Here is a 27,974-nt window from a genome sequence, read left to right on the forward strand (position 1 = left end):
GTTTAAATATATTTTTTATATGTTAAAATACTTTTAGTTTAGGCTATTTAATATAAGAGACCGTTTGCATTTAGAAGGTTTCATGGGTTCTTCTGGGTTATTGTAAGGTATAATATATCACTATTTTGACTCATTTTAAAAGCGTATAATCTAGCTGTAAATGGAGAAATGAATCAGCAGATCCATCGTTATTGAAAATATTGGTTAAAAGTTCAAAATAAGTTCCATCTCAACAATAGCAGAATCCTGCTTTTACATGAATGCAAAAATAAATTAACATATGATAACATTAACAGTGTCACAGGGGACAAACTTCTCCTTTGAAACTTTTAGTACTTTTTCCTGATCATACACACATACTTTTTATGGACTCTTGATTATTTTTATGGTATGAGTGCTTTTACTTAAAAACAGGATCTAGGTACTTCTTCCTCCACCGAATGTGACGACAGGTAATTGACTCTGAGGTCACTGAGCGGCTGACCTTCAGCTCTGAGGTTGTTAGATAGACGGTCAAGGCTTGTGAAAAAATGTCAAGCACACAGGGTTCGAGTTCAAAAAAGGGAAAACCCAAAGTTCAGTTCAAAAGTAACATTATAGCCCGGTTAAGCCTTTGATAAGTCAGCACTCTCTTTCATCCTCTCTCGCCTCCTCACAGTCATTTTACACGATACATGACACTTCAGGGGTTAAATGTAAATGTGAAGTATGTTGACATAATCAGGAAAACCCAAATCATGTTTCCAGAAGCAGATCATTTATCAGTTTAATAAAAAGTTCCCCTGTGTGTGAACGACTGTGATGACAGACACCCCCTCTAAATGCCCATTGAGGGGGAACAGTGGTCTGCAGTGTTTGCCCTGTGAACAGAGCCTGCAGTGACTCCTTTCAGTGAAACACTCGCCACTGTTTCTCACACACACACATACACACTCATGCTCAGTGTTCTGGGGCCTTACCACTGAACCCACTATGAAGCTGCACACTACTATCTCCATGCTGTCCACAATGTTACCGATGTGTTTACACTGGGCCACCTCTGCAACTGCATGAGAAAAATACTCAAAGCATAGATAACAGTTTATGTATGAATGATGTCAAATGTGAAACCATAACTTGATAAGTATATGTATGGTGTATTGAAAGTGGGTTGTAGTTTTGTATGTGAAAGATGATTTCTCCTCAACGTATTACAGATTTTTAAATCAAATTGTCTTCTGCTACTATTGAAATCATATGGTTACAGAGAACTTTCACAACTTCCATAACATCAAGTAGAAAGGTAGAAAACATTAAGTAAATATGGAACTTACAGGATGTTTGTTTGAGGTAACAATTACGGGAAGGGTATAGTCTCCTCATCCGCATCCCTCAAACCATCAGAGCCTTTTCATATGTTTAGATGAAATCGAATACATGTGGGGGAACATGTACTGTACATGCAGCTGCGTCATGAATCAGTTAGAGACACACACATGCTCAAACACGCACAGAAAGACACTTCACACACATAAATTATTGAACAGTAAGATGGTAACAAAAAGGGTTACAAAACAAAATCCTGTTTTATTCTCCTTCGTTACCACATACAAGATTTGTATAAGATTGGTTGTTGTACAAACAAAAATAAAAACAATGCAATATCCGATTCACATATAGAGTATGTCTTGAAGTAGCAGTGAGATCCATCCATGCAACACACACACACACACACACACACACACACACACACACACACACACACACACACACACACACACACACACACACACACACACACACACACACACACACACACACACACACACACACACACACACACACACACACACACACACACACACACACACACACGATTCTGGAAGTATCTTCAGAGAAGCATTAATTAATTTGAAAGACCTTTTAAAAACTACTGGGTATTTATTTTTCGAAAATCCAAATGTTAAGCATTGTTGCTTGAATCAAATACAACAGGATATTAGCATGAGATGCTAAATGTAGGGATAGCTTGAATTCAGCATTTCGGAAATGATATGATCAACAATGCTTCCAGCTTTTACAGCTTCTAAAGGTCGTTATATAAAATTGAAAGCATTTGGAAAAAGCTTCTTCCAATTACCAAAGCCAGCCGAACAACAAACACACCACTCAATGTCAGCAACATTTAGGATTCAAACCTGACTTCTTACAGCTCTCAGGAAAATAAAAAGATGCTGCATGGTTCAACCAAAGTGCTCATATGATCCTTGTTATTTTTGATAGATAATTATCACACAATACCCTTAAACATTTCACCTGCATACATGCAACCTTAATTATTTCTCATATCGCTGCAAAGATAATGGGAAATAATAACAAAACATGTTAAATTGATGCTGATATGCGAGTGTCACACACCAAGAATTTTAAATGAGACCAAGAACACAGTGGTGTTACACCAAGACGTGCCAAACTGTTGGCGACATGCGTGTTGACATGAAGCATTTGAAAAAGAAAATCATCTAAAAATGAAATATCTTCCAAACTTGGCTTGAATTTTGAATAAATACTGTCTTTACAAACAGGCACCAGCCTATCTCGTTGCTTAAAGTAACAATATCAATACAAGCTGCATGACATTAAAACCTCTAAACTTTGATCTGCGTCTAAAAGGTAAAGTAAACTCTGTAACCAAAGCCAGTGCACTCAGCAGGACTGCACCTAATTAGACCCTCCAGAAAAACGTGATTCTGCGATCGCAGAATTTACCGCATAATCAGCAAAATGGCGCAGATTTTTAAAAGGCCGCATATTTATCAAAAGGCCGCATAATCCCCGCATTTTTCTACACAAAGTTGAAAAAAAAAAAGTTAACTCATCTTGACGTGATGTCATCAGCTCGCACATCACAGAATGTAAACAACACTGTATAGAGTGAACGTGTGGAGCTCACACGAGAGAGAAAACACCAAGATGAAAAAATCTAATCCATCTAATTACCGACGAACATTTCTACTAAAGACCGGGCAAAAAGTGGGGGGAAACTATTCAGCACCCCGTGCAACTGTGTGTTGGAGCATAAGAGAAAATCGACGGTGACGATCCACTTTGATTCATTCAAACATTCGAAAATGCTTTCTGCTGCTGCGGACAAGAAAGCCAAACAACTCACGTTCACCGAGGCATCAACATCCAAAACCCTTTCGAGGGCTACAAGAAACGAAGTGAGTAGCCTACAAGATTGAAGCTGGTCAGATAACGAACAAGTAAATGAAAACAGAATGAGGCGGAGAAGTGTGTGTGTGTGTGTGTGTGTGTGTGTGGGGGGGGGGGGGTGTGTGTGTGTGTGAGATTAAAATAGCCCAATTGCTTTTCAATAAATAAACATTGAATGTGTTTAATTGAATAGTAAAGGGGTTTAACGTTAGTGGCAGGTTGTGTGTGAGAGAGAATAAATAAGACAGCCCAATATTTTAAAAAATTGTTATTCTTTTTTCCCGCATATTTAGCATATTTCGCAACTTTCCGCAACTTCCCGCAATTTCACCGTATAAAATCACATAAAAACCCCGCATGTTTAATTGCATAATCAAGGATTTTAGCCCGCGTTTTTCTGGAAGGTCTACCTAATGTCACTGCTGCCATGTCGGAGCGCTAAGGACACTCGGGGTCATCACAGTAATTCACTTTAAACAAGACCATTTTAGATGTGTGTGGATGTGTGTGGATGTGTGTGTGTGTGTGTGTGTGTGTGTGTGTGGGTGTGTGGGTGTGTGGGTGTGTGTGTGTGTGTGTGTGTGTGTGTGTGTGTGTGTGTGTGTGTGTGTGTGTGTGTGTGTCAGCAGAGCAACATTGGGATTTCAACAGTGTGTTAATGTGATTGTGAGTCTTATTCCTGCAGGTCGATTCTAGAAAAAGATCTGACAGTCTTCATAAAAACTTCATTTTAAATATTAGGCTTTTGAAAATTGAAAAAATTGACAAGTTTGTTCTTTCTAAAAACAAATCTGCACCGCACTCATGATTATGCTTTTGAACACGTACTCGCACAGTCCAGCTGTCATTTCATCACACAGCGATCCTAGTGGCACTACGTCACATGTGTTTCTGTCTTCATGCTCTTCTACAGCTATGCCAGTTTTCTCCCATAGTCATGAGCAAGCATGTCTTCAGGTTGCCGTGACAACCAAGACCAATTCCCGGAGTGAACCTGGTTCACGAGGCACCGGCTGGACCAGATGGAGACATCTGAGGCCGCCTGTGATGCTTGTAGTAACAGCGTTATGCCTTGGCTGGTTTTGTCAATAATAAATAAATAAATATTCAGGGGTCAGGTGCACTGAAGTTTCTCTAGTCCGACCCGTGTTTCTGATCCCTGAATCTTGCCGGTTGTTTCCCTGTGGCTTTCAGTCTATTCGGTTGCCACAGATGGTGAAGCGGTCTATTTCCAGCAAGTCTTTCTTGGGCGTTCGTGGTTCGAGACCTTCCAGTCCGGTGTCGGTGTTGATGATTTTTTCATCATCATCCCCGTCTGGCGTGGTCAGGAAAGTGTCTGAGTCACTTTTGGGGAGTGTTGGGGCAGAGCTCTCTGCCACACTGGGGGGCGAAGAAACATCTGCTGCCACGGATGCTCCTCCTTTGTCGACTGTGGGTTCTATTTGAGAGAGAGTGGAGGAGGTTTAATACTAATAGCAATTATCCAATCAAAGCTTAGCAACTGTCATAAGCAGTGTTCATGTTTTTAACAAAGACTGTGACTAAATATGTTCATCAACAACGAAGACAGAATGTCAACAAAATGGCTTGCATCACCTATGTCATTAAACTTACTGTGATTAGATCAACAGGGCTTGACATTGCAAGCGTCAAGAATAATCATATAGGCACATCAAATCACATGACCCTTTAAACATTTTGAAAGGGATGTCCACATTTGATCTCAAAGATCAGAATTGGAGAAGAGCAATGCATTTTCACCTGATTGGCATTGGCAATACTGAGCTATCGAGCCCAATCTGATCCGTTAGCTGTATTTCTACTATAGCTCACAGGAATGCAATATTACATTCCCTTTTCCCCCTGCTAATGCTACATGGTGAAAAATATTTCAGATAATAATGAAATTAGCAAAAAAACGGATGTTTACTGTTAGCACCAAGTTAACAGAGCAAGGTGCTAATGCTATAAGGTTGCATTTTGATACATCTAAGCGTTATACAGTAAAAATGAGTACTAGGTCAAGGGCTAATATTATATCGAGGCACCATTGTTAAAAACAAAACTATTAAGATTTTGAGTAGTAAGTCTGCGGCTGTTATTGTTGTAAGAGTTGGATCAACTGCTACCTTGCTGTGGTGGAATGTGGACGGTTTTGGTGCGGTGAGCTCTGGAGTTGGCACGGCTGGAGACGACGGAGGGCGGAGGGTTGAAGAGCTTCTCTTCCATGTTGGCTTCTTTCACGAATCCACAAGACGTACCCAGCAGAAGGATACTGTTGAGCACCTTCAGAGTGATCATCCTGCGCAAACACACACAAAACATGTGGATATGTGAGAAAGTGCAAACTTTGAAGGCACAACAAGAAAATGTTAACTGGTTAAGGAAAAGTATGAATATAAAACTAATATCTCAATATGACCGACACAAGAATGTGACTTTCACTTTTTTATATTATATTTGATGCTTACACCTACTCGGGAAGGATAAGCAAAGACAAACAAGACATAATTGACCAAAATAAAAATAAACAATCTCAAAAGGACAGAAAATAACTTTGGATTTCCATCAATATGAATTACCATTGGGGGCTAAAACAAAGCTAGAAATAGCTTCAGCTAACATTAAGTTGAATTTGAAACCAGCTATTCAAGACAAGTTTTTATACAAGTCTAAACCACTAGAGTGAGTCATCGTATTGGTCAAACCCCCCTTCATGACCAAGTTGAGTCTTTCCTACACAAAACGAGGCGGTGTTGCTCATGGAAACTACCGCTTTTGTCCACAGGGGCAACCATAATCAACACAAAATAAACAAAACGACAAAAAACACTGCAAAAGTGTCTACTAACCCAAGGTAAAACAGCAGCACACACATGAAGGACAGCGAACCCTGGATCTTCACTGAGCTGGTTACGACTCTGATCAACTGAAAATAAGGAACACAAACACATAATCAGATATAAAATGTATAACCCCTTACACTGAAAATACATGAAAGGAATAGAAATTGATATTTTCATATACAGTGACTGACCAGCAGAGCTAAAGGGAGCGGGATGAAGCCCATTCTTCTGGAGACTGAGTCACTGTAGTCTGTGTAAGCCTGGAGACACATTTAAGACATATTATCAAATAGATATCAACAAGAATCAACATTAATATTCCTCCATAACAAAAGTACATAACTTACTCATATAATTATATCTCAATAAAGATTGGAGAACATATCTGTGATATTGCAATCCTCATTCTTTGTTTCACATTCACTCTTTAACAAAAAATGTATACTGATTGAGAATTGTAGAATAGCTTATACTTATATAATACAAACAACAATAAATCCAGTTTGCAGTAAGGGTTGGCTTTTACAGTGTGACCATATGTATATCTAATAATTTATACATTTTTGCAGTTCTAGTTTAATACTTATATCCTTGTGTTGATAAAATACCCTTAGAGCCAGCTACTAGATGGTTCGATTAGTCTTTCGCCCCTATACCCAGGTCGGACGACCGATTTGCACGTCAGGACCGCTGCTTGTATTGAGAAAAATGTTGCTATATGGAAACAACATGAGCAGAGGTGTTGATCCTTAAGTTGTAGTTCATTGAACTCACTGCCAGAATAAAAAAAACCTAATGATAAAAAGTAATTCAATTTACTGTTGATATAAATAGATAGACAGGTGACCCAACATGGGATCCTGACCGCTAAGTAGGACAATCTCTGACCTAGTTTGGGAGCAAATCTGATATTCGAACACATTTCACTCACATTTTTCTGTCGACTGCTGAGAAGATCGAAGGCAAGGCTGGCCCTGTATTCCCCGTATACCTGGAAAAACAACATACAGTAACACAATATTAGTCCAAAAAGTAGACAAATATCAAAAGAACATACAGCTGCTAAAATTAATGGAATCAGCAGAGGGAGATATGTATTCATCCGTTATGTGTTTATACAAGGTTTAGTTTGGTTAGCGGCAGGAGATGAGCCACATCACATTTTGATAAATAGAAAAAAGCAATGTGCACACATGGATTAAATATGGACAGCATGTTTGCTTGGACGCTAACTCATGTATGATTATATTACACTTTGGAGATGAAGGGGTTAATCCCTTCTTGTGGAGTTGGTTTCTGTTACATAACCAAGGTTAAATCTCCTTACAGGCAATCAAAGAGAAAACGTCAATACAGTCGAACCGAATAGAGTATGTTGAGCTCAAAATGAATTCACCTTTGAAAAGTAAATAGAAAAAGGATTATATCAAATCTAGGCCTGTTAGCCGTTTGCTGAACTTTTGACCGCTTCTCACTGTCCTGTCAGGATGGAGTTTTCTCAGTGTCAAGAGACCACATCCAAATCTGTGCGGACACATCTGTGTCTTTGTTATTCATCACTAATAGCAATTAAGCTTTTGCATCAACCTCTTCCACTTGTGTCAAAATTCACTATTTTGTACAGACTGAAACTAATAATAGACGACATGCTGAACTAATCCATGTAATGGCTCTGCTTAAAATACATAAAAAAAGAGGATAGGGCAAAAAGGGTCCATTTACTGAGATGAGGAGTGTAAGAACTGGTTTAAAAGCACTTAAAATAACTAGTAAACAAACATGAAATTCAGATTTTGTCAAATTCCAACGTGTTCTTTGTGTTTGATTCTCTTTCAAACAACAATGTTGCTCTCTTAGGTGCCTTGACACACTTCTATACACCTACTCCACAACAACCTAATGTATAAAGGGCAAAAATGCTGCATGCAAACTCACATCAGCACTGATGTCATTGAATTTGGTGATGAAGGCGTGCTTAACAACGTCCACAGCAACTTCAGAGGCAATCACCATGACTACATCAGGAAACAGCACCCAGAAGTGGTCTGAAAACAAACATTAAAAACTATTAAAAGGTGGGGTATGTAATTCATTTCAGAAACACTTTTTGTTATATTCCATGGAATGCTCTTAACATGCCGATAACAATGAATAAATTAAATGCTTTGACAATAAATACATTAAAAAAAATTCAGCTGTGGAAGCCGCAGCGCTGTAGAAAGCACGACCAATCATTTTAGCCGGCCCGGCTAAAATAACTGGATGGCCTACCTGCCTGTCAGCCTGCCATCTGTGCACAAACTTATCTCGTGCCCTCATTGGTCATGTGCGCGTTCGTGTGTGTTGGAGGAGGGGCTCTGTAAGGAAGTCTGAAGGAAGAGGCAGATTTTTTCCGGTTTTGTATTTTCAAATTCTAGCGCACTCGAGCTCGTTTCTCCAAAATTACCTACCCTACCTTTAAGTGACAATATTCAGTAAAAGATTAGGCATACAAATGTAGTGACAGTTCACTGCTGAACCAAGCTGATAATACCAGAGGATGTAGCTGCGAGGAGCAGCATGATGTAACTTATAGCTGTCATATAGATTAACCATGTGTGTACTGTAGGTTACAGTATGTCACATTATCTGTGCAGCACTGCGTTCATTTACCAGGGTTCCAGGAGAACTGCTCCATATTCCTCAGACAGACTATGAGCAGGAGGATGTAGTTGGTGAACCTCTCTTTTATGTCTGTGGAAAAAGAAACAAATCAATCCCGGATTAACCTACTTTGTACTCACTGCGGTAGAGCTCAATTCCATAATTTTACCTTGTACTTCATAGGCCGAGTTAGAAAATATACGCAGACCGCTGATTTTTCGACTTATATTTAGCTGTTTTAGAGACCTTTGAACACTTACCGCTGTTTGACATCTGGAAAAGGTTGTTCTTTTCAAACTTCTTGAACACACTTCCTTTTATCTCAACAAACTGCAAAAAACAAACAAAGATCATGGCTGAACTCATGCTACATAATTCAGTTAAATGTCTGTGTGCATTATACTCACGTTGTTTGACATCATGATGGTGAGCAGGGATTTGTTGTGGGAGTTGAAGGCTACGTTCAGAGTGGTGGCCTGAACCATGATAAGGATGGCATGGAGAACTAGATAAATACGTGCTAAGGAAAAAACACTGAGGAGTACAGCGAAGAATATCATGTTGTGTGTTAACTGTTTCTGATTCAGGCCCATTAGTATGATTGTTTTAGTATTCCAAAGAAAAGATCTGCCAGGTTGCAACTGATGGTTATTTCATTAGTGATTAATCTGCAGATTATTTTTAGATCATTGACCCATTGTTTTTTCAATGAAATGGTCCAAAAAGCCTCTCTAAGCACTAGTTGACTTCGAGCTGCTTCTGTTGTACGACCAGTCTAAACCCCAAAGATATTTTTTGTTCAGTAAAGACAATAAAAAAAGTCTAAATATTGGCAAACTCTGGACCTGTAATGCTTAAAAAGAAAACCACAAGTCACTGACCCATATTAGATATAATATTTTGTAATATAAATGATGTCAATGTGACTTTTTGTTATTCAAAGGTGAAAATGACTACATCCTTATTTGTATGCATATTTTCTCTGTTTATTTTACTTAAAGGTCCCATGTCATGGCCATTTCTACTGATCATAATTCCATTGTTGAGGTCTACTAGAATTGATTTATATTGTGCAATTTTCCAAGCTCACATTGGTTTCTCATACAGCATCTCTGTATAGTATGTGTATTCACTCTCTGTCCTAAACGGCTTGTTGGAGCTCCTGCCCCCCCCTCCCTGTAAGCCCACTGTGCTCTGATTGGTCAGCTCGCCCACTCTGTTCTGATGAGTCTACCACCGTTACAGCGGAACATCAGTGAGAAAATGCTGAGGGGGCTGCAGCACCCCCATCGGCGAGGCTCCACTAGCACCCGCACCCCTACAGTGTAAGCGCGCCAGTTTCAGAACAGAAAATTATTTGGAGAATAAAAATAAGAGATTATTTTGAGATAATTATTATTATTTTTTTACAATACCGGACCGACAGTCGCACACATATTGGCTATAATGTCCGAATAGAGAATCTACCTAAACCTGAAGATTACTTATTATACTTTTATCCATGTTGAGAGTGAATGACACACAGCACAGGCACAATCTGGCAGTGGGGTGCATTGACGCTGATAGTGGATCAATAAGTAGGTGGACAGCGCATGGTGCTGAAATAGCCAACATGCGGTTTGTGGTTTGAAAAAAATAACACCAGCTCACTAAATCATTCAAACGTAATGTTTACTTATATGTGAACAGTAACAAAGTTCAGTCAAAACATTGACAACTAAATCGGAGAAGCCGAACGTGTCACATGTTTTAACAATCAATTACTTTACTTATTTTGTTCTGGCCCGCCATCTAGTGGCTCAGAAAAAATTGGCCCAAGGCCAAACTTACTTGCCGACCCCTGCGCTACAGGGTGTACTTTGAGGGTTTGTGACTCTACAGACCGTACATGCATAAAAACCTTCATAACACACAAGGGGACGGGTAATAACCGGAAAAGCATGACATGGGATCTTTAAACGTTTCATAGATTATCAAAAATGTTGCTGATGGCTTTCCTGCCGAATGACTAATTGTTGTGGTTCTAAAGGTCTGTCCATTTCCTGACCCGTCTGTTTTACAGAACAACGCACAAAAGCAACAAGTTACACAAACTGGTAACAACAATCCCAGGCCGTTCTCAGTGAGGATACAGACGTAGAGCACAGCCATGAGGAAGTGAGGAATCACGCCTATGTGCGCTCTCTTCTTCTCCTTTGGTTCTGTGGCTGTCCAGTACAGAGCGTCCAGGATGTCCTGACCAAATGATGAGAAGAGGCGGTCTGCCACCTGATATCAAAGCAGGGGAGGACGAGAGGAGGAGAGAGAGCAGATTAGTTAGTACTTCACTGTACATTAGAATCAGATACATCAGATACAAAGTGTTTCCATAACAGGAAACAGTTTGTCTCCATCAATGGCTCTAATCCACCCCCGGCCCCAGTCCACCACGGTGTACCCCAGGGCTCTGTGCTTGGCCCCCTCCTGTTCACCATTTACATGCTCCCCCTCGGCCAGATCATCCGACATCATGGACTCAATTTCCACTGTTACGCTGATGATACCCAACTGTATCTCAGCACCACTCCATCCTCCCAGCTCCCCCCTCAGTCTCTCATCAACTGCCTGCATGACATCAAAGCATGGATGTCATGCAACTATCTCAAATTAAACAGCAGGAAAACAGAGCTCATGGTTGTGGCACCCAAGGCGCTGCTCCAGAAGGTTGGTGACTTCATCCTCGAGGTTGACGACTGCTCCTTCTCCCCATCTCCTGAAGCCCGCAACCTGGGTGTCATCCTCGACTCCACCCTCTCCTTCCACTCCCACGTCAAGTCTGTGACCAAATCGGCCTTTTTCCATCTAAGGAACATTGCAAGACTCCGACCGTCACTCTCGGAGTCGGTTGCGGAAACCCCAGTCCATGCGTTTGTCACCTCCCGCTTGGACTACTGCAATGGTCTCCTGTTTGGGGTTCCCAACAAAACCCTGGACAGGCTCCAGTATGTCCAAAACTGTGCTGCTAGGGTACTCACACATACAAAGCCGTGGCAGCACATCACTCCCACCCTCATCCCCCTCCACTGGTTGCCGGTCAAGTCCTGCATCACCTACAAAGTCCTCCTCCTTACTTACAAGTCCCTCCATGCACATGCCCCCCAGTACCTATCGGACGTCCTTCACCCACATGCCCCACCCCGGAACCTGCGGTCTTCAGACTCTGGCCTGCTTACGACCCCCCGCACCAAACTGCGAACCTTCTGGGACAGAGCCTTCAGTGTGACAGCCCCCACCCTCTGGAACGCTCTCCCTGCGGAGATCCGCAACATCCCCACGCTTGACGCCTTCAAAAGGGCCCTCAAGACACATCTGTTCACCAAGGCCTTTGGCCCCTAATCTATTTGTTGTTTTTGTGTGTCTGACTGGTTGTCTGATTGCCTTTTGTTTTGTTTTTGTTGTTTGTTTTGCCCTGTTCTTCCTTGTAAAGCGACCTTGGGTCCCATGAAAGGCGCTATATAAATCTAAGCTATTATTATTATTATAATTGCAATATTATCATGGTGTACCTCTAACATGTTGTATATGATGTACAGCTTGATGACAGACTGTCCTCTGATGAGGTGGTACATCATGGAGTAATCCACGTAGCTCATCATGGAGTAACACAGCACCATGATGAAGCCTTTCAGCACATCACACACCTGGGCCGGCTGGAGCAGGCGGGCGCCACTAAAACACACACACACAAATTATACATGGTAGAAATGTTCACAGAGGAAAGTCACAAGAAGAGAGGGAGAACAGAACAGGTTATAAACGGTCTGGACAAATGCAGAGAGAGCTGTACTGCCCTCTATAGAGGTTAAAAACAATGCTTCACAGGTCCTGTTTACAAATGTGGCTAAGGTTAGATAAAGGAGGTGTATTTGCATTCCTAGAAATGGTGTACTTTACCCAAGGCCACAGCAAGGCAACGTGAGGAGCCGTAAAAGAGCCAGAATCACCCTGAGGGGCAGCAGGGTGAACACATAGAGGAAGGCATCCAGACAGAGGAAGAAGCCGAATGTCATCAACTAAAGAGAGAGATTGAGAGACAGACATGGAGAATAAGATAATACTATTTATTTATTTGTGACTTTGTAATAAATTGTGTCACACTGAATTGTTTGTTTTTACCTTTTCCAGCTCCTTGGGGATGCGGAGGCAGGTGTAGACCCTCTCTCTGCGCTCGGTGTATTTGGCCTCATTATGTTCCAGGAAGTAGCCTCTGGTTAGCTCAGTAGTTATAAATCTGACCAGAGACAGGTCTATAGCAAGAAATGGACAGAAGACAAATAACTGAATTAATAGACATGCACAATAAAGCCTTCTAAGGGAAATTAGAAATGGCACACCTTAGTGATAAAAATAACTATAATCCTAAAAAGCATTTATAGTTTCCTTCATGTTAGCAGCAGGTGCCTGTTTTACACTGCAGACAAAAGGGAGTCCTTAGCTCATAATAAACCATTAAAATGTGCATTAAGATAGGAAATACCTTAACTATATGACCGAACAGGTCTACAACCAAATATTACAACCATATGCGAGTGTTGAACATCTTATTCCCAAATCATAAACTCGCTGCTATAACTGACTTCACAGTTATGGGAAAGTTTTCCTAAAAGTTTTGTAGCATGGCTGTTTTTTCCCCCATCCAGTCACAAAAGTACAATAGTGCATTAGTGAGAAGACTGATGTTTGGTTATTGTTTGGCTCACCATCAGGGCTGAGTGAGTTCATCCTAAAGTTGTTGGATGAGTTCAGGGTATTTAAGGTCTTCTACTACACCATGGGAAAACATTATCTATTGACTTTGATTTGTGTATGGGGGGCATTGTTTTGGTGAAACAGGGCTTTCCCAGAACTTTTGGAAGTACACTTTTATCGAAAATAGTTAATCTTCTTCTTTCATTTATTCAAATTCAACAAGCAATTCATTGTATTTTAGCAGTAAACTAAAAACAGCAAAAAGTTCATTCTAACTTCTGTTTATTTATTCAAATAATATCATATTTTCTTGTTTCGTTTAGCTCTATTGCTTAGCTTTTCCTAAGGTTTTTTCCGGTTTTTTGGGGGTAGCGTTCCCTAAAGCGACGGTAACAACCATAAGTGTCGAGTGATGGATACATTGTAAAGCCTCCTGAATTGCCTATATAATTGACTTGACATAAATTGGAACCCAATTACAAAAGTATAAAGTATAAATACGTTTCCCACTCTCGGCCGCGCTCCTGAATGCGCTGCAAAGAAACACTGCGGTCAAGTGAGCCTACGCTACGTTTCTGTTGGTCAAGTGAGCCGTCCCAAAATTGAAAGTTCGCCCGTATTACGAGTTTTACGGTAAAAATGAAGTCGGCGAGTCTTTACTGGCGTGTAGCAACATCCTGTTTTCAGAATAAAACGAGATATTGTAACGATCCCAGAAAATTTCGGAGACAGGGATGTATTCCTCAGTTAGGCGTCTTCCCGTCCTTGTTTATTAAAGAACACACACATCAACAGGGACACATGTGTCTCTCTCTTATGGACGTCCATGAACTAGCAAGCAGCAGACTGCGGTTACATAACTTCCGGTCTTAGACCGGAAGTCACCCTCCAGACTGCAGTCAGGCTGCAATAAATTAAAATAGAGCTGTCAGTATGATCAAATCCTAATTTTGAATCATTAGTTTACATGATCTTTGAAACATTGAGCTAAAAAACAAATATTTCTTCATTCTCAAATTATAAATCAGATTGTCTTGTAATCTAGGAGAAACACTGCTCAAATAGGACATTTTGGATAGCTTTTATTATGAAATTAAACATCAGATTAACATGAAATTTCATGAGTAGCTCACTGAGGTGGTCTACTATCACACTGAATCGAAGAACTTCTGTGGAAGCAAAGATTTGTGGAAATATTGCAATTTGAAATCAGGAGCAACACTGTTCAAATTCCACTTTTTGGATTGGTTTTATTCTGAAATTCCACATCAGATTGACATGACATTTTATGAGCAGCTATCTGAGGTGGTCTACTATCACACTGAATTGAAGAACTTCTGTGGAAGCAAAGATTTGAGGAAATATTGAAATTTGAAATCAGGAGCAACACTGTTCAAATTCCACTTTTTGGATTGGTTTTATTCTGAAATTCCACATCAGATTGACATGAAATTTTATGAGCAGCTATCTGAGGTGGTCTACTATCACACCGAATAGAAGAACTTCTGTGAAAGCAACGATTTTAGGAAATATTGAAATTTGAAATCAGGAGCAACACTGTTCAAATTCCACTTTTTGGATTGGTTTTATTCTGAAATTCCACATCAGATTGTTATGAAATTTTATGAGCAGCTATCTGAGGTGGTCTACTATCACACTGAATCGAAGAACTTCTGTGGAAGCAAAGATTTGAGGAAATATTGAAATTTGAAATCAGGAGCAACACTGTTCAAATTCCACTTTTTGGATTGGTTTTATTCTGAAATTCCACATCAGATTGACATGAAATTTTATGAGCAGCTATCTGAGGTGGTCTACTATCACACCGAATAGAAGAACTTCTGTGAAAGCAACGATTTTAGGAAATATTGAAATTTGAAATCAGGAGCAACACTGTTCAAATTCCACTTTTTGGATTGGTTTTATTCTGAAATTCCACATCAGATTGTTATGAAATTTTATGAGCAGCTATCTGAGGTGGTCTACTATCACACTGAATCGAAGAACTTCTGTGGAAGCAAAGATTTGAGGAAATATTGAAATTTGAAATCAGGAGCAACACTGTTCAAATTCCACTTTTTGGATTGGTTTTATTCTGAAATTCCACATCAGATTGACATGAAATTTTATGAGCAGCTATCTGAGGTGGTCTACTATCACACCGAATAGAAGAACTTCTGTGAAAGCAAAGATTTTAGGAAATATTGAAATTTGAAATCAGGAGCAACACTGTTCAAATTCCACTTTTTGGATTGGTTTTATTCTGAAATTCCACATCAGATTGACATGAAATTTTATGAGCAGCTATCTGAGGTGGTCTACTATCACACCGAATAGAAGAACTTCTGTGAAAGCAACGATTTTAGGAAATATTGAAATTTGAAATCAGGAGCAACACTGTTCAAATTCCACTTTTTGGATTGGTTTTATTCTGAAATTCCACATCAGATTGACATGAAATTTTATGAGCAGCTATCTGAGGTGGTCTACTATCACACTGAATCGAAGAACTTCTGTGGAAGCAAAGATTTGAGGAAATATTGAAATTTGAAATCAGGAGCAACACTGTTCAAATTCCACTTTTTGGATTGGTTTTATTCTGAAATTCCACATCAGATTGACATGAAATTTTATGAGCAGCTATCTGAGGTGGTCTACTATCACACCGAATAGAAGAACTTCTGTGAAAGCAACGATTTTAGGAAATATTGAAATTTGAAATCAGGAGCAACACTGTTCAAATTCCACTTTTTGGATTGGTTTTATTCTGAAATTCCACATCAGATTGTTATGAAATTTTATGAGCAGCTATCTGAGGTGGTCTACTATCACACTGAATCGAAGAACTTCTGTGGAAGCAAAGATTTGAGGAAATATTGAAATTTGAAATCAGGAGCAACACTGTTCAAATTCCACTTTTTGGATTGGTTTTATTCTGAAATTCCACATCAGATTGACATGAAATTTTATGAGCAGCTATCTGAGGTGGTCTACTATCACACCGAATAGAAGAACTTCTGTGAAAGCAAAGATTTTAGGAAATATTGAAATTTGAAATCAGGAGGAACACTGTTCAAATTCCACATTTTACATAGCTTTTATTCTGAAATTCCACATCAGATTGTTATGAAATTTTATGAGCAGCTATCTGAGTTGGTCTACTATCACACTGAATCAAAGAATTTCTGTGGAAGCAAAGATTTGAGGAAATATTGAAATTTGAAATCAGGAGCAACACTGTTCAAATTCCACTTTTTGGATTGGTTTTATTCTGAAATTCCACATCAGATTGTTATGAAATTTTATGAGCAGCTATCTGAGGTGGTCTACTATCACACTGAATCGAAGAACTTCTGTGGAAGCAAAGATTTGAGGAAATATTGAAATTTGAAATCAGGAGCAACACTGTTCAAATTCCACTTTTTGGATTGGTTTTATTCTGAAATTCCACATCAGATTGTTATGAAATTTTATGAGCAGCTATCTGAGGTGGTCTACTATCACACTGAATCGAAGAACTTCTGTGGAAGCAAAGATTTGAGGAAATATTGAAATTTGAAATCAGGAGCAACACTGTTCAAATTCCACTTTTTGGATTGGTTTTATTCTGAAATTCCACATCAGATTGACATGAAATTTTATGAGCAGCTATCTGAGGTGGTCTACTATCACACCGAATAGAAGAACTTCTGTGAAAGCAAAGATTTTAGGAAATATTGAAATTTGAAATCAGGAGGAACACTGTTCAAATTCCACATTTTACATAGCTTTTATTCTGAAATTCCACATCAGATTGTTATGAAATTTTATGAGCAGCTATCTGAGTTGGTCTACTATCACACTGAATCAAAGAATTTCTGTGGAAGCAAAGATTTGAGGAAATATTGAAATTTGAAATCAGGAGCAACACTGTTCAAATTCCACTTTTTGGATTGGTTTTATTCTGAAATTCCACATCAGATTGTTATGAAATTTTATGAGCAGCTATCTGAGGTGGTCTACTATCACACTGAATCGAAGAACTTCTGTGGAAGCAAAGATTTGAGGAAATATTGAAATTTGAAATCAGGAGCAACAATGTTCAAATTCCACTTTTTGGATTGGTTTTATTCTGAAATTCCACATCAGATTGACATGAAATTTTATGAGCAGCTATCTGAGGTGGTCTACTATCACACCGAATAGAAGAACTTCTGTGAAAGCAAAGATTTTAGGAAATATTGAAATTTGAAATCAGGAGGAACACTGTTCAAATTCCACATTTTACATAGCTTTTATTCTGAAATTCCACATCAGATTGTTATGAAATTTTATGAGCAGCTATCTGAGTTGGTCTACTATCACACTGAATCAAAGAATTTCTGTGGAAGCAAAGATTTGAGGAAATATTGAAATTTGAAATCAGGAGCAACACTGTTCAAATTCCACTTTTTGGATTGGTTTTATTCTGAAATTCCACATCAGATTGACATGAAATTTTATGAGCAGCTATCTGAGGTGGTCTACTATCACACCGAATAGAAGAACTTCTGTGAAAGCAAAGATTTTAGGAAATATTGAAATTTGAAATCAGGAGCAACACTGTTCAAATTCCACATTTTACATAGCTTTTATTCTGAAATTCCACATCAGATTGTTATGAAATTTTATGAGCAGCTATCTGAGGTGGTCTACTATCACACTGAATCGAAGAACTTCTGTGGAAGCAAAGATTTGTGGAAATATTGCAATTTGTAATCAGGAGCAACACTGTTCATATTCCACTTTTTACATAGCTTTTATTCTGAAATTCCACATCAGATTGTTATGAAATTTTATGAGCAGCTATCTGAGGTGGTCTGCTATCACACTGAATCGAGGAACTTCTGTGGAAGCAAAGATTTTAGGAAATATTGAAATTTGAAATCAGGAGCAACACTGTTCAAATTCCACATTTTGGATTGGTTTTATTCTGAAATTCCACATCAGATTGTTATGAAATTTATAATAATGTAATATATAATAGATAGATAGATAGTCTTTGTTGCTCATCTATTTAATAAGCTATTCTGATATCTTATTTCTTAGGCTGTAAAGGATCTTTTGCATCCCCCAGTCCTCCTTTGAATGTTCTATTTGTAACAGAGCCAGCCACACCTTAGGCCCTTTAAGGCCTAGTTAACACATTTAGTTTTTCATTAATGCTATTTCCAATATTCAACTACAACTTATCAGACTTGCAGTTATGAGACTCCTGCCTCATTGTCATAGTTTGGGGGGATCTTTTTGTGGTTTCCGCTTTCTAATCTGCTTTCAAAACCATCTCATCATAATCATAATGGTCAGTTAGTTAAGGAAGAGGCCTTCAACCCTAGGAACACAGTTCACACAGTTAAACATGGTGGTGGGAGCATCAAGCTATGGGGCTGTTTAGCAGCCTCAGGCACAGGGAGCCTTGTTCGGGTGCAGGGAATCATGAAAAAAGAATATTATGTTGACATTTTGAGGGATAATATGCAGAAATCTGCTCGTAGTCTGTCCTTAGGTTGTCGCTCGGTCTTCCAACAAGACAATAACCCGAAGCATACATCAAAATTGGTCCAACAGTTCCTGAAGGATACCAAAACCAAGGTCCTGGAGTGGCCCGCACAGAGTCCAGACCTCAATCCTATTGAGAATCTTTGGAGGGTGCTGAAAGTGAACGTCCATGCTCGGAAACCACGCAATTAGGACCAGCTGGAACAATTTGCAAAGGAAGAATGGGCCAAAATCCCTCAGGTGACCTGTGCCAACCTAGTGAAGAACTATTTTAAGAGGTTGTTTTCAGTTGTGGCTCAGAAAGGGTACACCATTGACAATTAATGGCCAGGGGGCTAATAATTTTCGATTTCTCATTTCTGCCCTTTTTTTGTTTAAACTGATTGTATCAATAAAGTATTCTAATCAAAAATGTCAAATTATGTCTTTAGAGTCCATTTGTTTTCACATTAACAAATATGTGTTGTTAATGGCCATTTCCATGGAGAAATCAAACGTTTTGTCTAATTTCATAAGGGGGGGCTAATAATTTTGGTCACAACTGTAAATGCATATATCTCTCTCGCTCTCTCGCTCTCTCGCTCTCTCGCTCTCTCTCTCTCTCACACACACACACATATGCGCACGCACGCACGCACACAAACCTGTAAAGCAAAATACCTACTACAGCACTAGTAAATTTAAATATAAAAGAGAGGTCAAAAGGTTAGACCAATCGAAGTCAAAGGATCAAAGAGGGTCATCAGTTCAAAGACTCAAAATTGCACTCAACTACAATATTTTTTTCCCTTTGTGCCAAAGTACATATATACAGGTGCATGTAGCTTGCTTTGCTTCTCATTGCTTCAGCAAAAATTAAAAGACTTTTCTGCAAAGGAGGATCTGTCCTACAGTCCTCTGAGGATGAGGAGGACATGTCCAGCTGGAATGACACAGGTATTGAGGAGACAGGTGTTTTCTCCCATTGATCCCCCCCCCGCCTCCCCACACACACACACACACACACACACACGCACACGCACACACACCTGTATGACCAAGTACACTCTACAGTACTTGTAAATTTTAAAAAAAGAGAGGTCGAAGGGTCGAAGTCAAAGGATCAAAGAAGGATCAGTTCAAACAATCAAAGAAGCACTCTATTACACTCAAATACCGAATTTTGTGTTGGTTTTTACTGCAGTATGTTCATTTAGGTGCTGTTGCTGCCAACCTATAAATGCATAATGCATGAATGCATTTCTGAAAAATGCATTTATGCATAAATTTAGTTTCTGCATTTATGAAATACTGCTGCATGTAGGCTGTTGATGCAAACCTATAAATGCATCTCTCTCTCTCTCTCTCTCTCTCTCTCTCTCTCACACACACACACATGCGCACGCACGCAAACACGCACGCACACACACCTGTAAAGCCAAATACCTACTACAGCACTAGTAAATTTAAAAATACAAGAGAGGTCAAAAGGTTAGACCAATCGAAGTTAAAAGGATCAAAGAAGGATCAGTTCAAACTATCAAAGAAGCACTCAATTACACTCAAATACCGAATTTCTTTATAACACACACTAAACTAACATGTAAAAAATACTTTTATGTATCAAAACCGAATTAAAATTTATTTTACCATAGCTCCAGCAAGTTATATTTATTTTGATCTTACAATCTCCTTTGTACTCCTTTGGCTTTAAACTTTTTTTTATTGTCCAAGCGTTTGTAGTTGCCGAAGCCTTCAGAGACAATCTAAAAGTCTTTGAACAAGTGGCCTCCAGTAACCCTCTCACACCTCCTACCGTAATTACGCATATCAGCGCAAAGCCCCAACTGTTATAGTAGCTTTCCAAAGTCGTTTCAATTGCGCGAAATGGCCATTTACTATGTGAGTTACGGCGATATCAATATAAAGCTTGAAGTGCGTCGCCGGCTACTCAAATGCACTCATAGAGGTAAAGGGTTAATACCAATGCCTGTCTATTTGCTACGGACTGCTACGGGTTTAATTGCGGATTTGAATTTACAATCGGATTTTTAAAGTGTTTTTCTGGAAGAAGCTGTAGCCTGCATTGCCAGACATGACCTTCAAAACCACCAAGAAGGAGATGGCTCTTGCAAGGACACACTTGGCACAGTCATTGTTGAAGGGTTCAGGTTCGTAATCCATTTTAATATTTACTGTAGACATAATTCATTCCTTATCATGCTATTGTGAAATTTGATTTAATCCTACACATCCAAACAAACTGAAGCCTCTCAAAAGAAGCCCAAATAATACATCTTTTGTAGTCCAAGGTGTGACAGAATTTGTGTACAAATGCAAATTCATGTACCCCACACATTTCTCAGAATCATTAATACTTCTTATCAAACTTAAAAGTCAACTGGAGATGAAACATGATCCATATCATTTATAATCTGTTAATGCATGAAGTATTAATATTTTTATAATTTGCATATAATTTATAATCTGTTAAGGCATGAAGTAATAATATTTTTATAATTTGCGACAGTAAAGAATTTTGAATAGTGACAGTTACATTGATTTAGACTGTCAGGCTTTCAATACGCCTGAGTGGATGATTATCAATCATCTTGTTGACAAGCTAAATGTGTTTTGATTGCAAGTCTGTTGTAACTGAACTGTGTTATGTGTACATAAGTAAATAATAACATAAATGTATTTCATCTCAGTGTTTGATATGGACAATGACTGTGCGATGTGCGCTGCCCCAAAGCCCCCTGGATCTGGACCTCCGAATACCCTTTGGGTGAGTTTTCCTTTTAAATCAATGACTGCAGGATTTTTCGTTGTTGTTGTTCTTCAATTCTAATATAGACTGGTATAAACTAAATTAAAATATATTGAAGGTGTTAAAACCTAATTGAACCACGATCTTCATCTCCCCCCCGCCCCACGCTCTTTATTTCAATCAAATTACGGTACTTTTATGTAATCATATATGTTCAAGACACATCCAAGAAGCAATGTATGACTGATAAATCATTGACTTTGCTTATTTTATTTTACAGATACAGTGTGATACATGTGAGCGATGGTATCATGAAGAATGTCTGGCGACCGACGAAGACACACTTAAAAAAGCAAGGGCAGGCCATTGGGAATGTGTCCTTTGCATTTAAATTGAAAAACAGCTGCAAACAACACTTGACTCTCACTTTCACCGACACACTGAAGCTCACTTACTGTATGTGTACACAAAATATGGAATTTGAACAGTGTTCCTCCTGATTGGAAATTGTAATTTTTCCTAAAATGTCTGCTTCAACAGTACTTCTGCTATTCTGTGTGATAGTAGACCACCTCAGATAGCTGCTCATAAAATTTCATAACAATCTGATGTGGAATTTCAGAATAAAAGCTATGTAAAATGTGGAATTTGAACAGTGTTGCTCCTGATTTCAAATTTCAATATTTCCTCAAATCTTTGCTTCCACAGAAGTTCTTCGATTCAGTGTGATAGTAGACCACCTCAGATAGCTGCTCATAAAATTTCATAACAATCTGATGTGGAATTTCAGAATAAAACCAATCCAAAAAGTGGAATTTGAACAGTGTTGCTCCTGATTTCAAATTGCAATATATCCAAAAATCTTTGCTTCCACAGAAGTTCTTCAATTCAGTGTGATAGTAGACCACCTCAGATAGCTGCTCATAAAATTTCATAACAATCTGATTTGGAATTTCAGAATAAAAGCTATGTAAAATGTGGAATTTGAACAGTGTTCCTCCTGATTTCAAATTGCAATATTTCCACAAATCTTTGCTTCCACAGAAGTTCTTCGATTCAGTGTGATAGTAGACCACCTCAGATAGTTACTCATGAAATTTCATGTCAATCTGATTTGGAATTTCAGAATAAAAGCTATGTAAAAAGTGGAATTTGAACAGTGTTCATCCTGATTTCAAATTGCAATTTTTCCTAAAATCTTTGCTTCCACAGAACTTCTTCTATTCAGTGTTATAGTAGACCACCTCAGTGAGCTACTCATGAAATTTCATAACAATCTGATGTTTAATTTCATAATAAAAGCTATCCAAAATGTCCTATTTGAGCAGTGTTTCGCCTAGATTACAAGACAATCTGATTTATAATATGAGAAAGAAATATTTGTTTTTAGCTCAATGTTCAAAGATCATGTAAACTAATGTCTCAAAATTAGGATTTGATCATACTGACAGTTCTATTTTAATTTATTGCAGCGGACTTCCGGTCTAAGACCGGAAGTTATGTAACCGCAGTCTGCTGCTTGCTAGTTCATGGACGTCCATAAGAGAGAGACACATGTGTCCCTGTTGATGTGTGTTGTCTTTAATAAACAATGGCGGGAAGACGCCTAACTGAGGAATACATCTGTCTCCGAAATTTCCTGGGATCATTACAATATATATACCGTAAAAAAAAAACTCGTCTTATTCTGAAAACCGGAAGATGTTACACGCCAGTAAAGACTCGCCGACTTCATTTTTACCGTAAAACTCGTAATACGGGCGAACTTTCAATTTTGGGACGGCTCACTTGACCAACAGAAACGTAGCGTAGGCTCACTTGACCGCAGTAAAGAAACAGCACGTCTTAAATTTGACATAGCAACAAACTGGCCTATCTACACTTCTGCATGTTTAGTACATCATTGCATGCAACCGTGCGGTCTCGCTGACAGTCGTCTAACAGCTACAGTAGGATGCATATAACATAAATGAGACACGCAACGTCACTTTAAATCCACTGAGTGTTTAAGAAACAGTAGGTGAAGTGATATAGTTAGCCACATTCAGGGATCAATTGCAAACTCGGAACAGTGCCACAGGCTACACAGACTATTAGTAACATATTGAAATTGAAACTGCGTGCTCAAGCAACACATATAACCACCTATACAGTGCAGTTATGTTATATAACCAAACACAACTTGGTCAGTTGAGTTAAAATCACTTCAGCACAGCCACAGCAGCTAGCTAGCGTTAGCGCTGTCAGCCTACAGGCTGTAGTAACGATGCTAGCTCTCACCTGACAGGTTGCGTTTCTTGCCATTGTTGCCTCCGTTTTTATCGTTGGACCGCTGGGTGTCCGTGACTCTGTCTTTCTCCTTGTTTTTCTCTGTTTTGGCAGCCTTCCCGTCCCGCTCCCTGTCTTCATTCTCATTCTCCTGCTCCTCTCCCAGACCTGACGACAGCGAATCCGCCATCTTCAGCCAAACGGTCTCATCCGCTGCTGCTGCTGCTGCATAGTATGGAAATTATGGAAAGCCAAAAGTGCCATAATTCGCCAGTTTATTTCGCCCGGTTTTTTGTAAAAACGGCCGAATATTCACGCGAATATTACATTATTATTATTATATATTAATATTATATATATGGACCTCCGCGAAAATATGTGCGAACATACGCGCGAGCATACATGTGAATGTTCGGCGGTTTTTATATGATAATGGGCCCCTCCTTCTGATTTCTATAGCCAATAAGGTCAACGTTTCTGTAACCAATCAGTGAAGAGTAAAGTCAGACCAAAGCAATCTGTAGATGAAAAGTTCCTGCGATTGTGAGGCTGTGCTGTGAATTATACATTATTCCAGATTCAGGGCACTAAGTATTAATTTGCCTTTGAATATAATCAATATATCAATCAATATATCAATATAACCTGCCTTCATTGTCTTTTAAAAATAAAATCGCCTTACCCTTGTCCTTAACCCTCTGGAGTGTGAAGTGAAGGGTATTTTTCTTGATTTTTAGATGTCTCCTTAAATCAACTTTTAAATGTACTTCTTATATCATGGCACCCCATGTGTTTCATATCAAAATGTTCAGGACAGTCTTTGGTCTTAGAAATACAAGTCACTCACCTTAGAGCACTGTTTTATGAGATACTTAGCTGAAAATGAGAAATCCGATTTTTGGATAATTTCAAAACTCTTGTGAAATCACAGATTTACTCATGTCATCCATTTTTTTGGTGTTTCAGATTTGATTTACCAAAGTCTTAGGTTCACAAAAGTAGTGACATATATGAATTACACTATAGACCTATATAAATGTGTTATTCATGTCTAAAATAAAAATGTATAAATTAGAATTTGGAGTAAAATAGTTATATCACTCTACTTTCACCGCAGAAAAGTTACATCAGGACTGATTCATGACTTCATATTCCATAACAAGGTTCATGTGATGTGTACAAATACAAATTGAGCATTACAACTTTTTTTCAACCAACTATTTATGTTAACAGAAGAAACTGTAAAATCTCAATATTTACAATATCAGAACTTTTTCAACCAACTATTCATTATAAATGTAAAGACAGGGGGAGCAGTGTCATCGTCCTTGTCTGTCTTCCAAGAAAGTGGGTCTGGCTGCTGTGTAGGTGCATGGGCTGCTGATGGCTGTGTTGGAGGGAGGTAGGTGTGATTGTCCCGGGTTGATGCTGGTGGCTGTGTGGGAGGTACGTGTGCCTGCCGCAGACTTGGCATTCTGGCTAGAACGATTGTACATCCATGGAACGACCATACAAACGGCAGCAACTTTCCTTCTGCTTCATATCTCCTGTTCAACAGGTTAGTAGTATCTACAAAGATAATGTCATATTTCGATCTAAGAAGTGTGTTTGAAACTGTTTTACATGTAGTTTAAAGTCGTTCTGTGAGCTAGTTTTGGCTCCTCTACAATGTGTGGCTAATGGTGTCCGCTAGCTTCTTTAGCACAGGCTATCGCTCCCTGAATAATGTAGGGCTCAAACTACTATGTTACTATGTGTATGACTCCCATGCACTAGTTTGGCTTACATTTCAAGTGTATTCTGTTTGTATAAATATGTGAATTGCTGGTCTGAGGTCATAATTGTTCATATTATTTAAATGCTAATAGCGCCAATGCTATGCTAATATTGTGCCTGTCAGTGTGTACAATAGAGCCATGTTAAAGTGAGTACAGTCAACCGGGTTGGGTGTGTTATCACTGTATTATATACTGTAAATGAAGAAAGCTTTAATCCTTCATAAAAGTCATAATATGGCATGTGGATTTATTTCCATTTTTGATTAGAGACAAATATGTCATACAGCTATTTTGATTTGCTAAATGTATGTTTACATTAAGAACAAATAATGATTAGATAAGTAGAGAACACATATATAATTTGTAAGTGAATGTATTAATGTGTTTAATGAATTCTGGCTAGAACGACCAGACAACCGGCAGCAACTTTCCCTCTGCTTCATTATTTTCTCCTGTTCAACAGGCTTATTATCTGATTACCAGATCTGCACAGCGGACTTGTTACACTAGCAGCAGTGGAGATGGAGCATCAGAACCTGAAGGCTTCTACTCTTCTGAAGAAGAAAAATACAGCAACAACGATCCTTTTGAAGATAAATAAGTGTAAATATTACAGTAATAGTGTACTTGCACTGTATGTGTGTAACATAGTTAAATAGGTTGGAGTAAAATCCTGCTAAATGGTAGAACTACGCCTTCTAGTGTCGTAAATGTGTGCCTGCATTATTAAGAAATGACAGTGGATTTTGGGTAATCATCAATCCGTTGAGGATAGCTAATGGAACGTGATGCACAACATAACAGTGTCCTTTTTATTTGTGTGTCCTCTGCCATGGAATTGAAGATGGAATAAAGCAGCTCTTATCAAAAGCCTGACAATCTCAGAGTGATCCATCAAAAAGAGAAGACATAACACAGGGGTTACATGGGGAATACCGCGAAAATGAACAATAGGTTTATTGATCCATTTTTTGTTATCGATAGTAATGAACTTTCTCTTGTGACTAAATATACTCTCAGTTAGTTAACGTTTACTCTGTGTAAAAGTTATTTCTGAGTGTAAAAGTGAGGTAACGTGTAGATGAATAACATAAACTTTTATTCGTACCACACATATAGATGTATTTATATTTGTGTCTTTGATTTTATACTTAATGTAACATAACTGGAAATACCTGTATGTGTGTGTGTGTGTGTGTGTGTGTGTGTGTGTGTGTGTGTGTGTGTGTGTGTGTGTGTGTGTGTGTGTGTGTGTGTGTGTGTGTGTGTGAGAGAGAGAGAGAGAGAGATACTCCTGTCCCACCTCCCCATTTTTTTTTTAGTTGTGCATTGTTATTTGAGCTTGAGTAGTACTTGAACTGTATTTTAATTAACTTAGTAGTAATTACTGTCCTAAATGTTTAAAGATTTCACAGCTGCTTGGGCCCAGGCGACGTTTATCTAGCTGCCTCCACCTCCATCTGTGCCTGCCCCCAGGTCAAGATCTACCGTGGTTCAAGGGCCTTCACCATAGCCATCACCACCAAGGACCAGAGGACCGGCATCACTACAGCTGCCTCCACCTCCATCTGTGCCTGCCCCCAGGTCAAGATCTACCGTGGCTCAAGGGCCTTCACCACTGCCATCACCACCAATGACCAGAGGACCGGCATCACTACAGCGGCCTCCATCTCCATCTGTGCCTGCCACAAGATTAAGATACACCTCGGTACAAAGGCCTCCACCACAGCCATCACGTTCAACCCAGCCAGCAAAGAAGTCTCACCTAGCACACCTCCCTCCAAAACAGCCACCAACAGCCCATGCACCATCACCCCCACCTACACAGCAGCCAGACCCACTGTCTTGGAAGACAGACAAAGACGATGACACTGCTCCCCCTGTCTTTACATTTATAATGAATAGTTGGTTGAAAAAGTTCTGATATTGTAAATATTGAGATTTTACAGTTTCTTCTGTTAACATAAATAGTTGGTTGAAAAAGTTGTAATGCTCAATTTGTATTTGTACACATCACATGAACCTTGGTATGGAATATGAAGTCATGAATCAGCCCTGATGTAACTTTTCTGTGGTGAAAGTGAAAGAACTATTTTACTCGAAATTCAAATTTTCATTTTAGACATGAACAACACATTTATATAGGCCTATAGTATAATTCATATATTTCACTACTTTTGTGAACCAAAGACTTTGGTAAACCAAATCTGAAACACATGTTTTTAGGTATACAATTTTGTATAATTCAGG

General features: G+C 38.9%; 1 protein-coding gene and 1 long non-coding RNA gene across 2 annotated transcripts; one reads left to right on the top strand and one right to left on the bottom strand.

Annotated features, from left to right (window-relative positions):
• Window positions 1-1,513: 1,513 nt before the first annotated feature.
• On the bottom strand, window positions 1,514-24,182 carry tapt1b (transmembrane anterior posterior transformation 1b). Its single transcript, XM_079679944.1, has 14 exons — window positions 23,959-24,182; window positions 12,840-12,970; window positions 12,618-12,736; window positions 12,230-12,392; window positions 10,817-10,952; window positions 9,092-9,189; window positions 8,945-9,014; window positions 8,694-8,774; window positions 7,977-8,086; window positions 6,973-7,032; window positions 6,233-6,301; window positions 6,048-6,124; window positions 5,325-5,497; window positions 1,514-4,633 (listed from the first exon to the last, which is right to left on the bottom strand). Exons 1-14 carry the CDS (start codon window positions 24,134-24,136, stop codon window positions 4,386-4,388), a joined length of 1,713 nt encoding a protein of 570 aa, XP_079536070.1. The 5' UTR covers window positions 24,137-24,182; the 3' UTR covers window positions 1,514-4,385.
• Window positions 24,183-25,396: 1,214 nt separating this feature from the next.
• On the top strand, window positions 25,397-27,598 carry LOC307022262. The gene is made up of 3 exons (XR_013803345.1): window positions 25,397-25,504; window positions 26,188-26,327; window positions 27,131-27,598. It is a non-coding gene; the product is annotated as an uncharacterized lncRNA (long non-coding RNA).
• Window positions 27,599-27,974: the final 376 nt, after the last annotated feature.

This window comes from Notothenia rossii (assembly GCF_949606895.1).
Source record: "Notothenia rossii genome assembly, chromosome: 1".
In the NCBI taxonomy this organism is placed as follows: domain Eukaryota; kingdom Metazoa; phylum Chordata; class Actinopteri; order Perciformes; family Nototheniidae; genus Notothenia; species Notothenia rossii.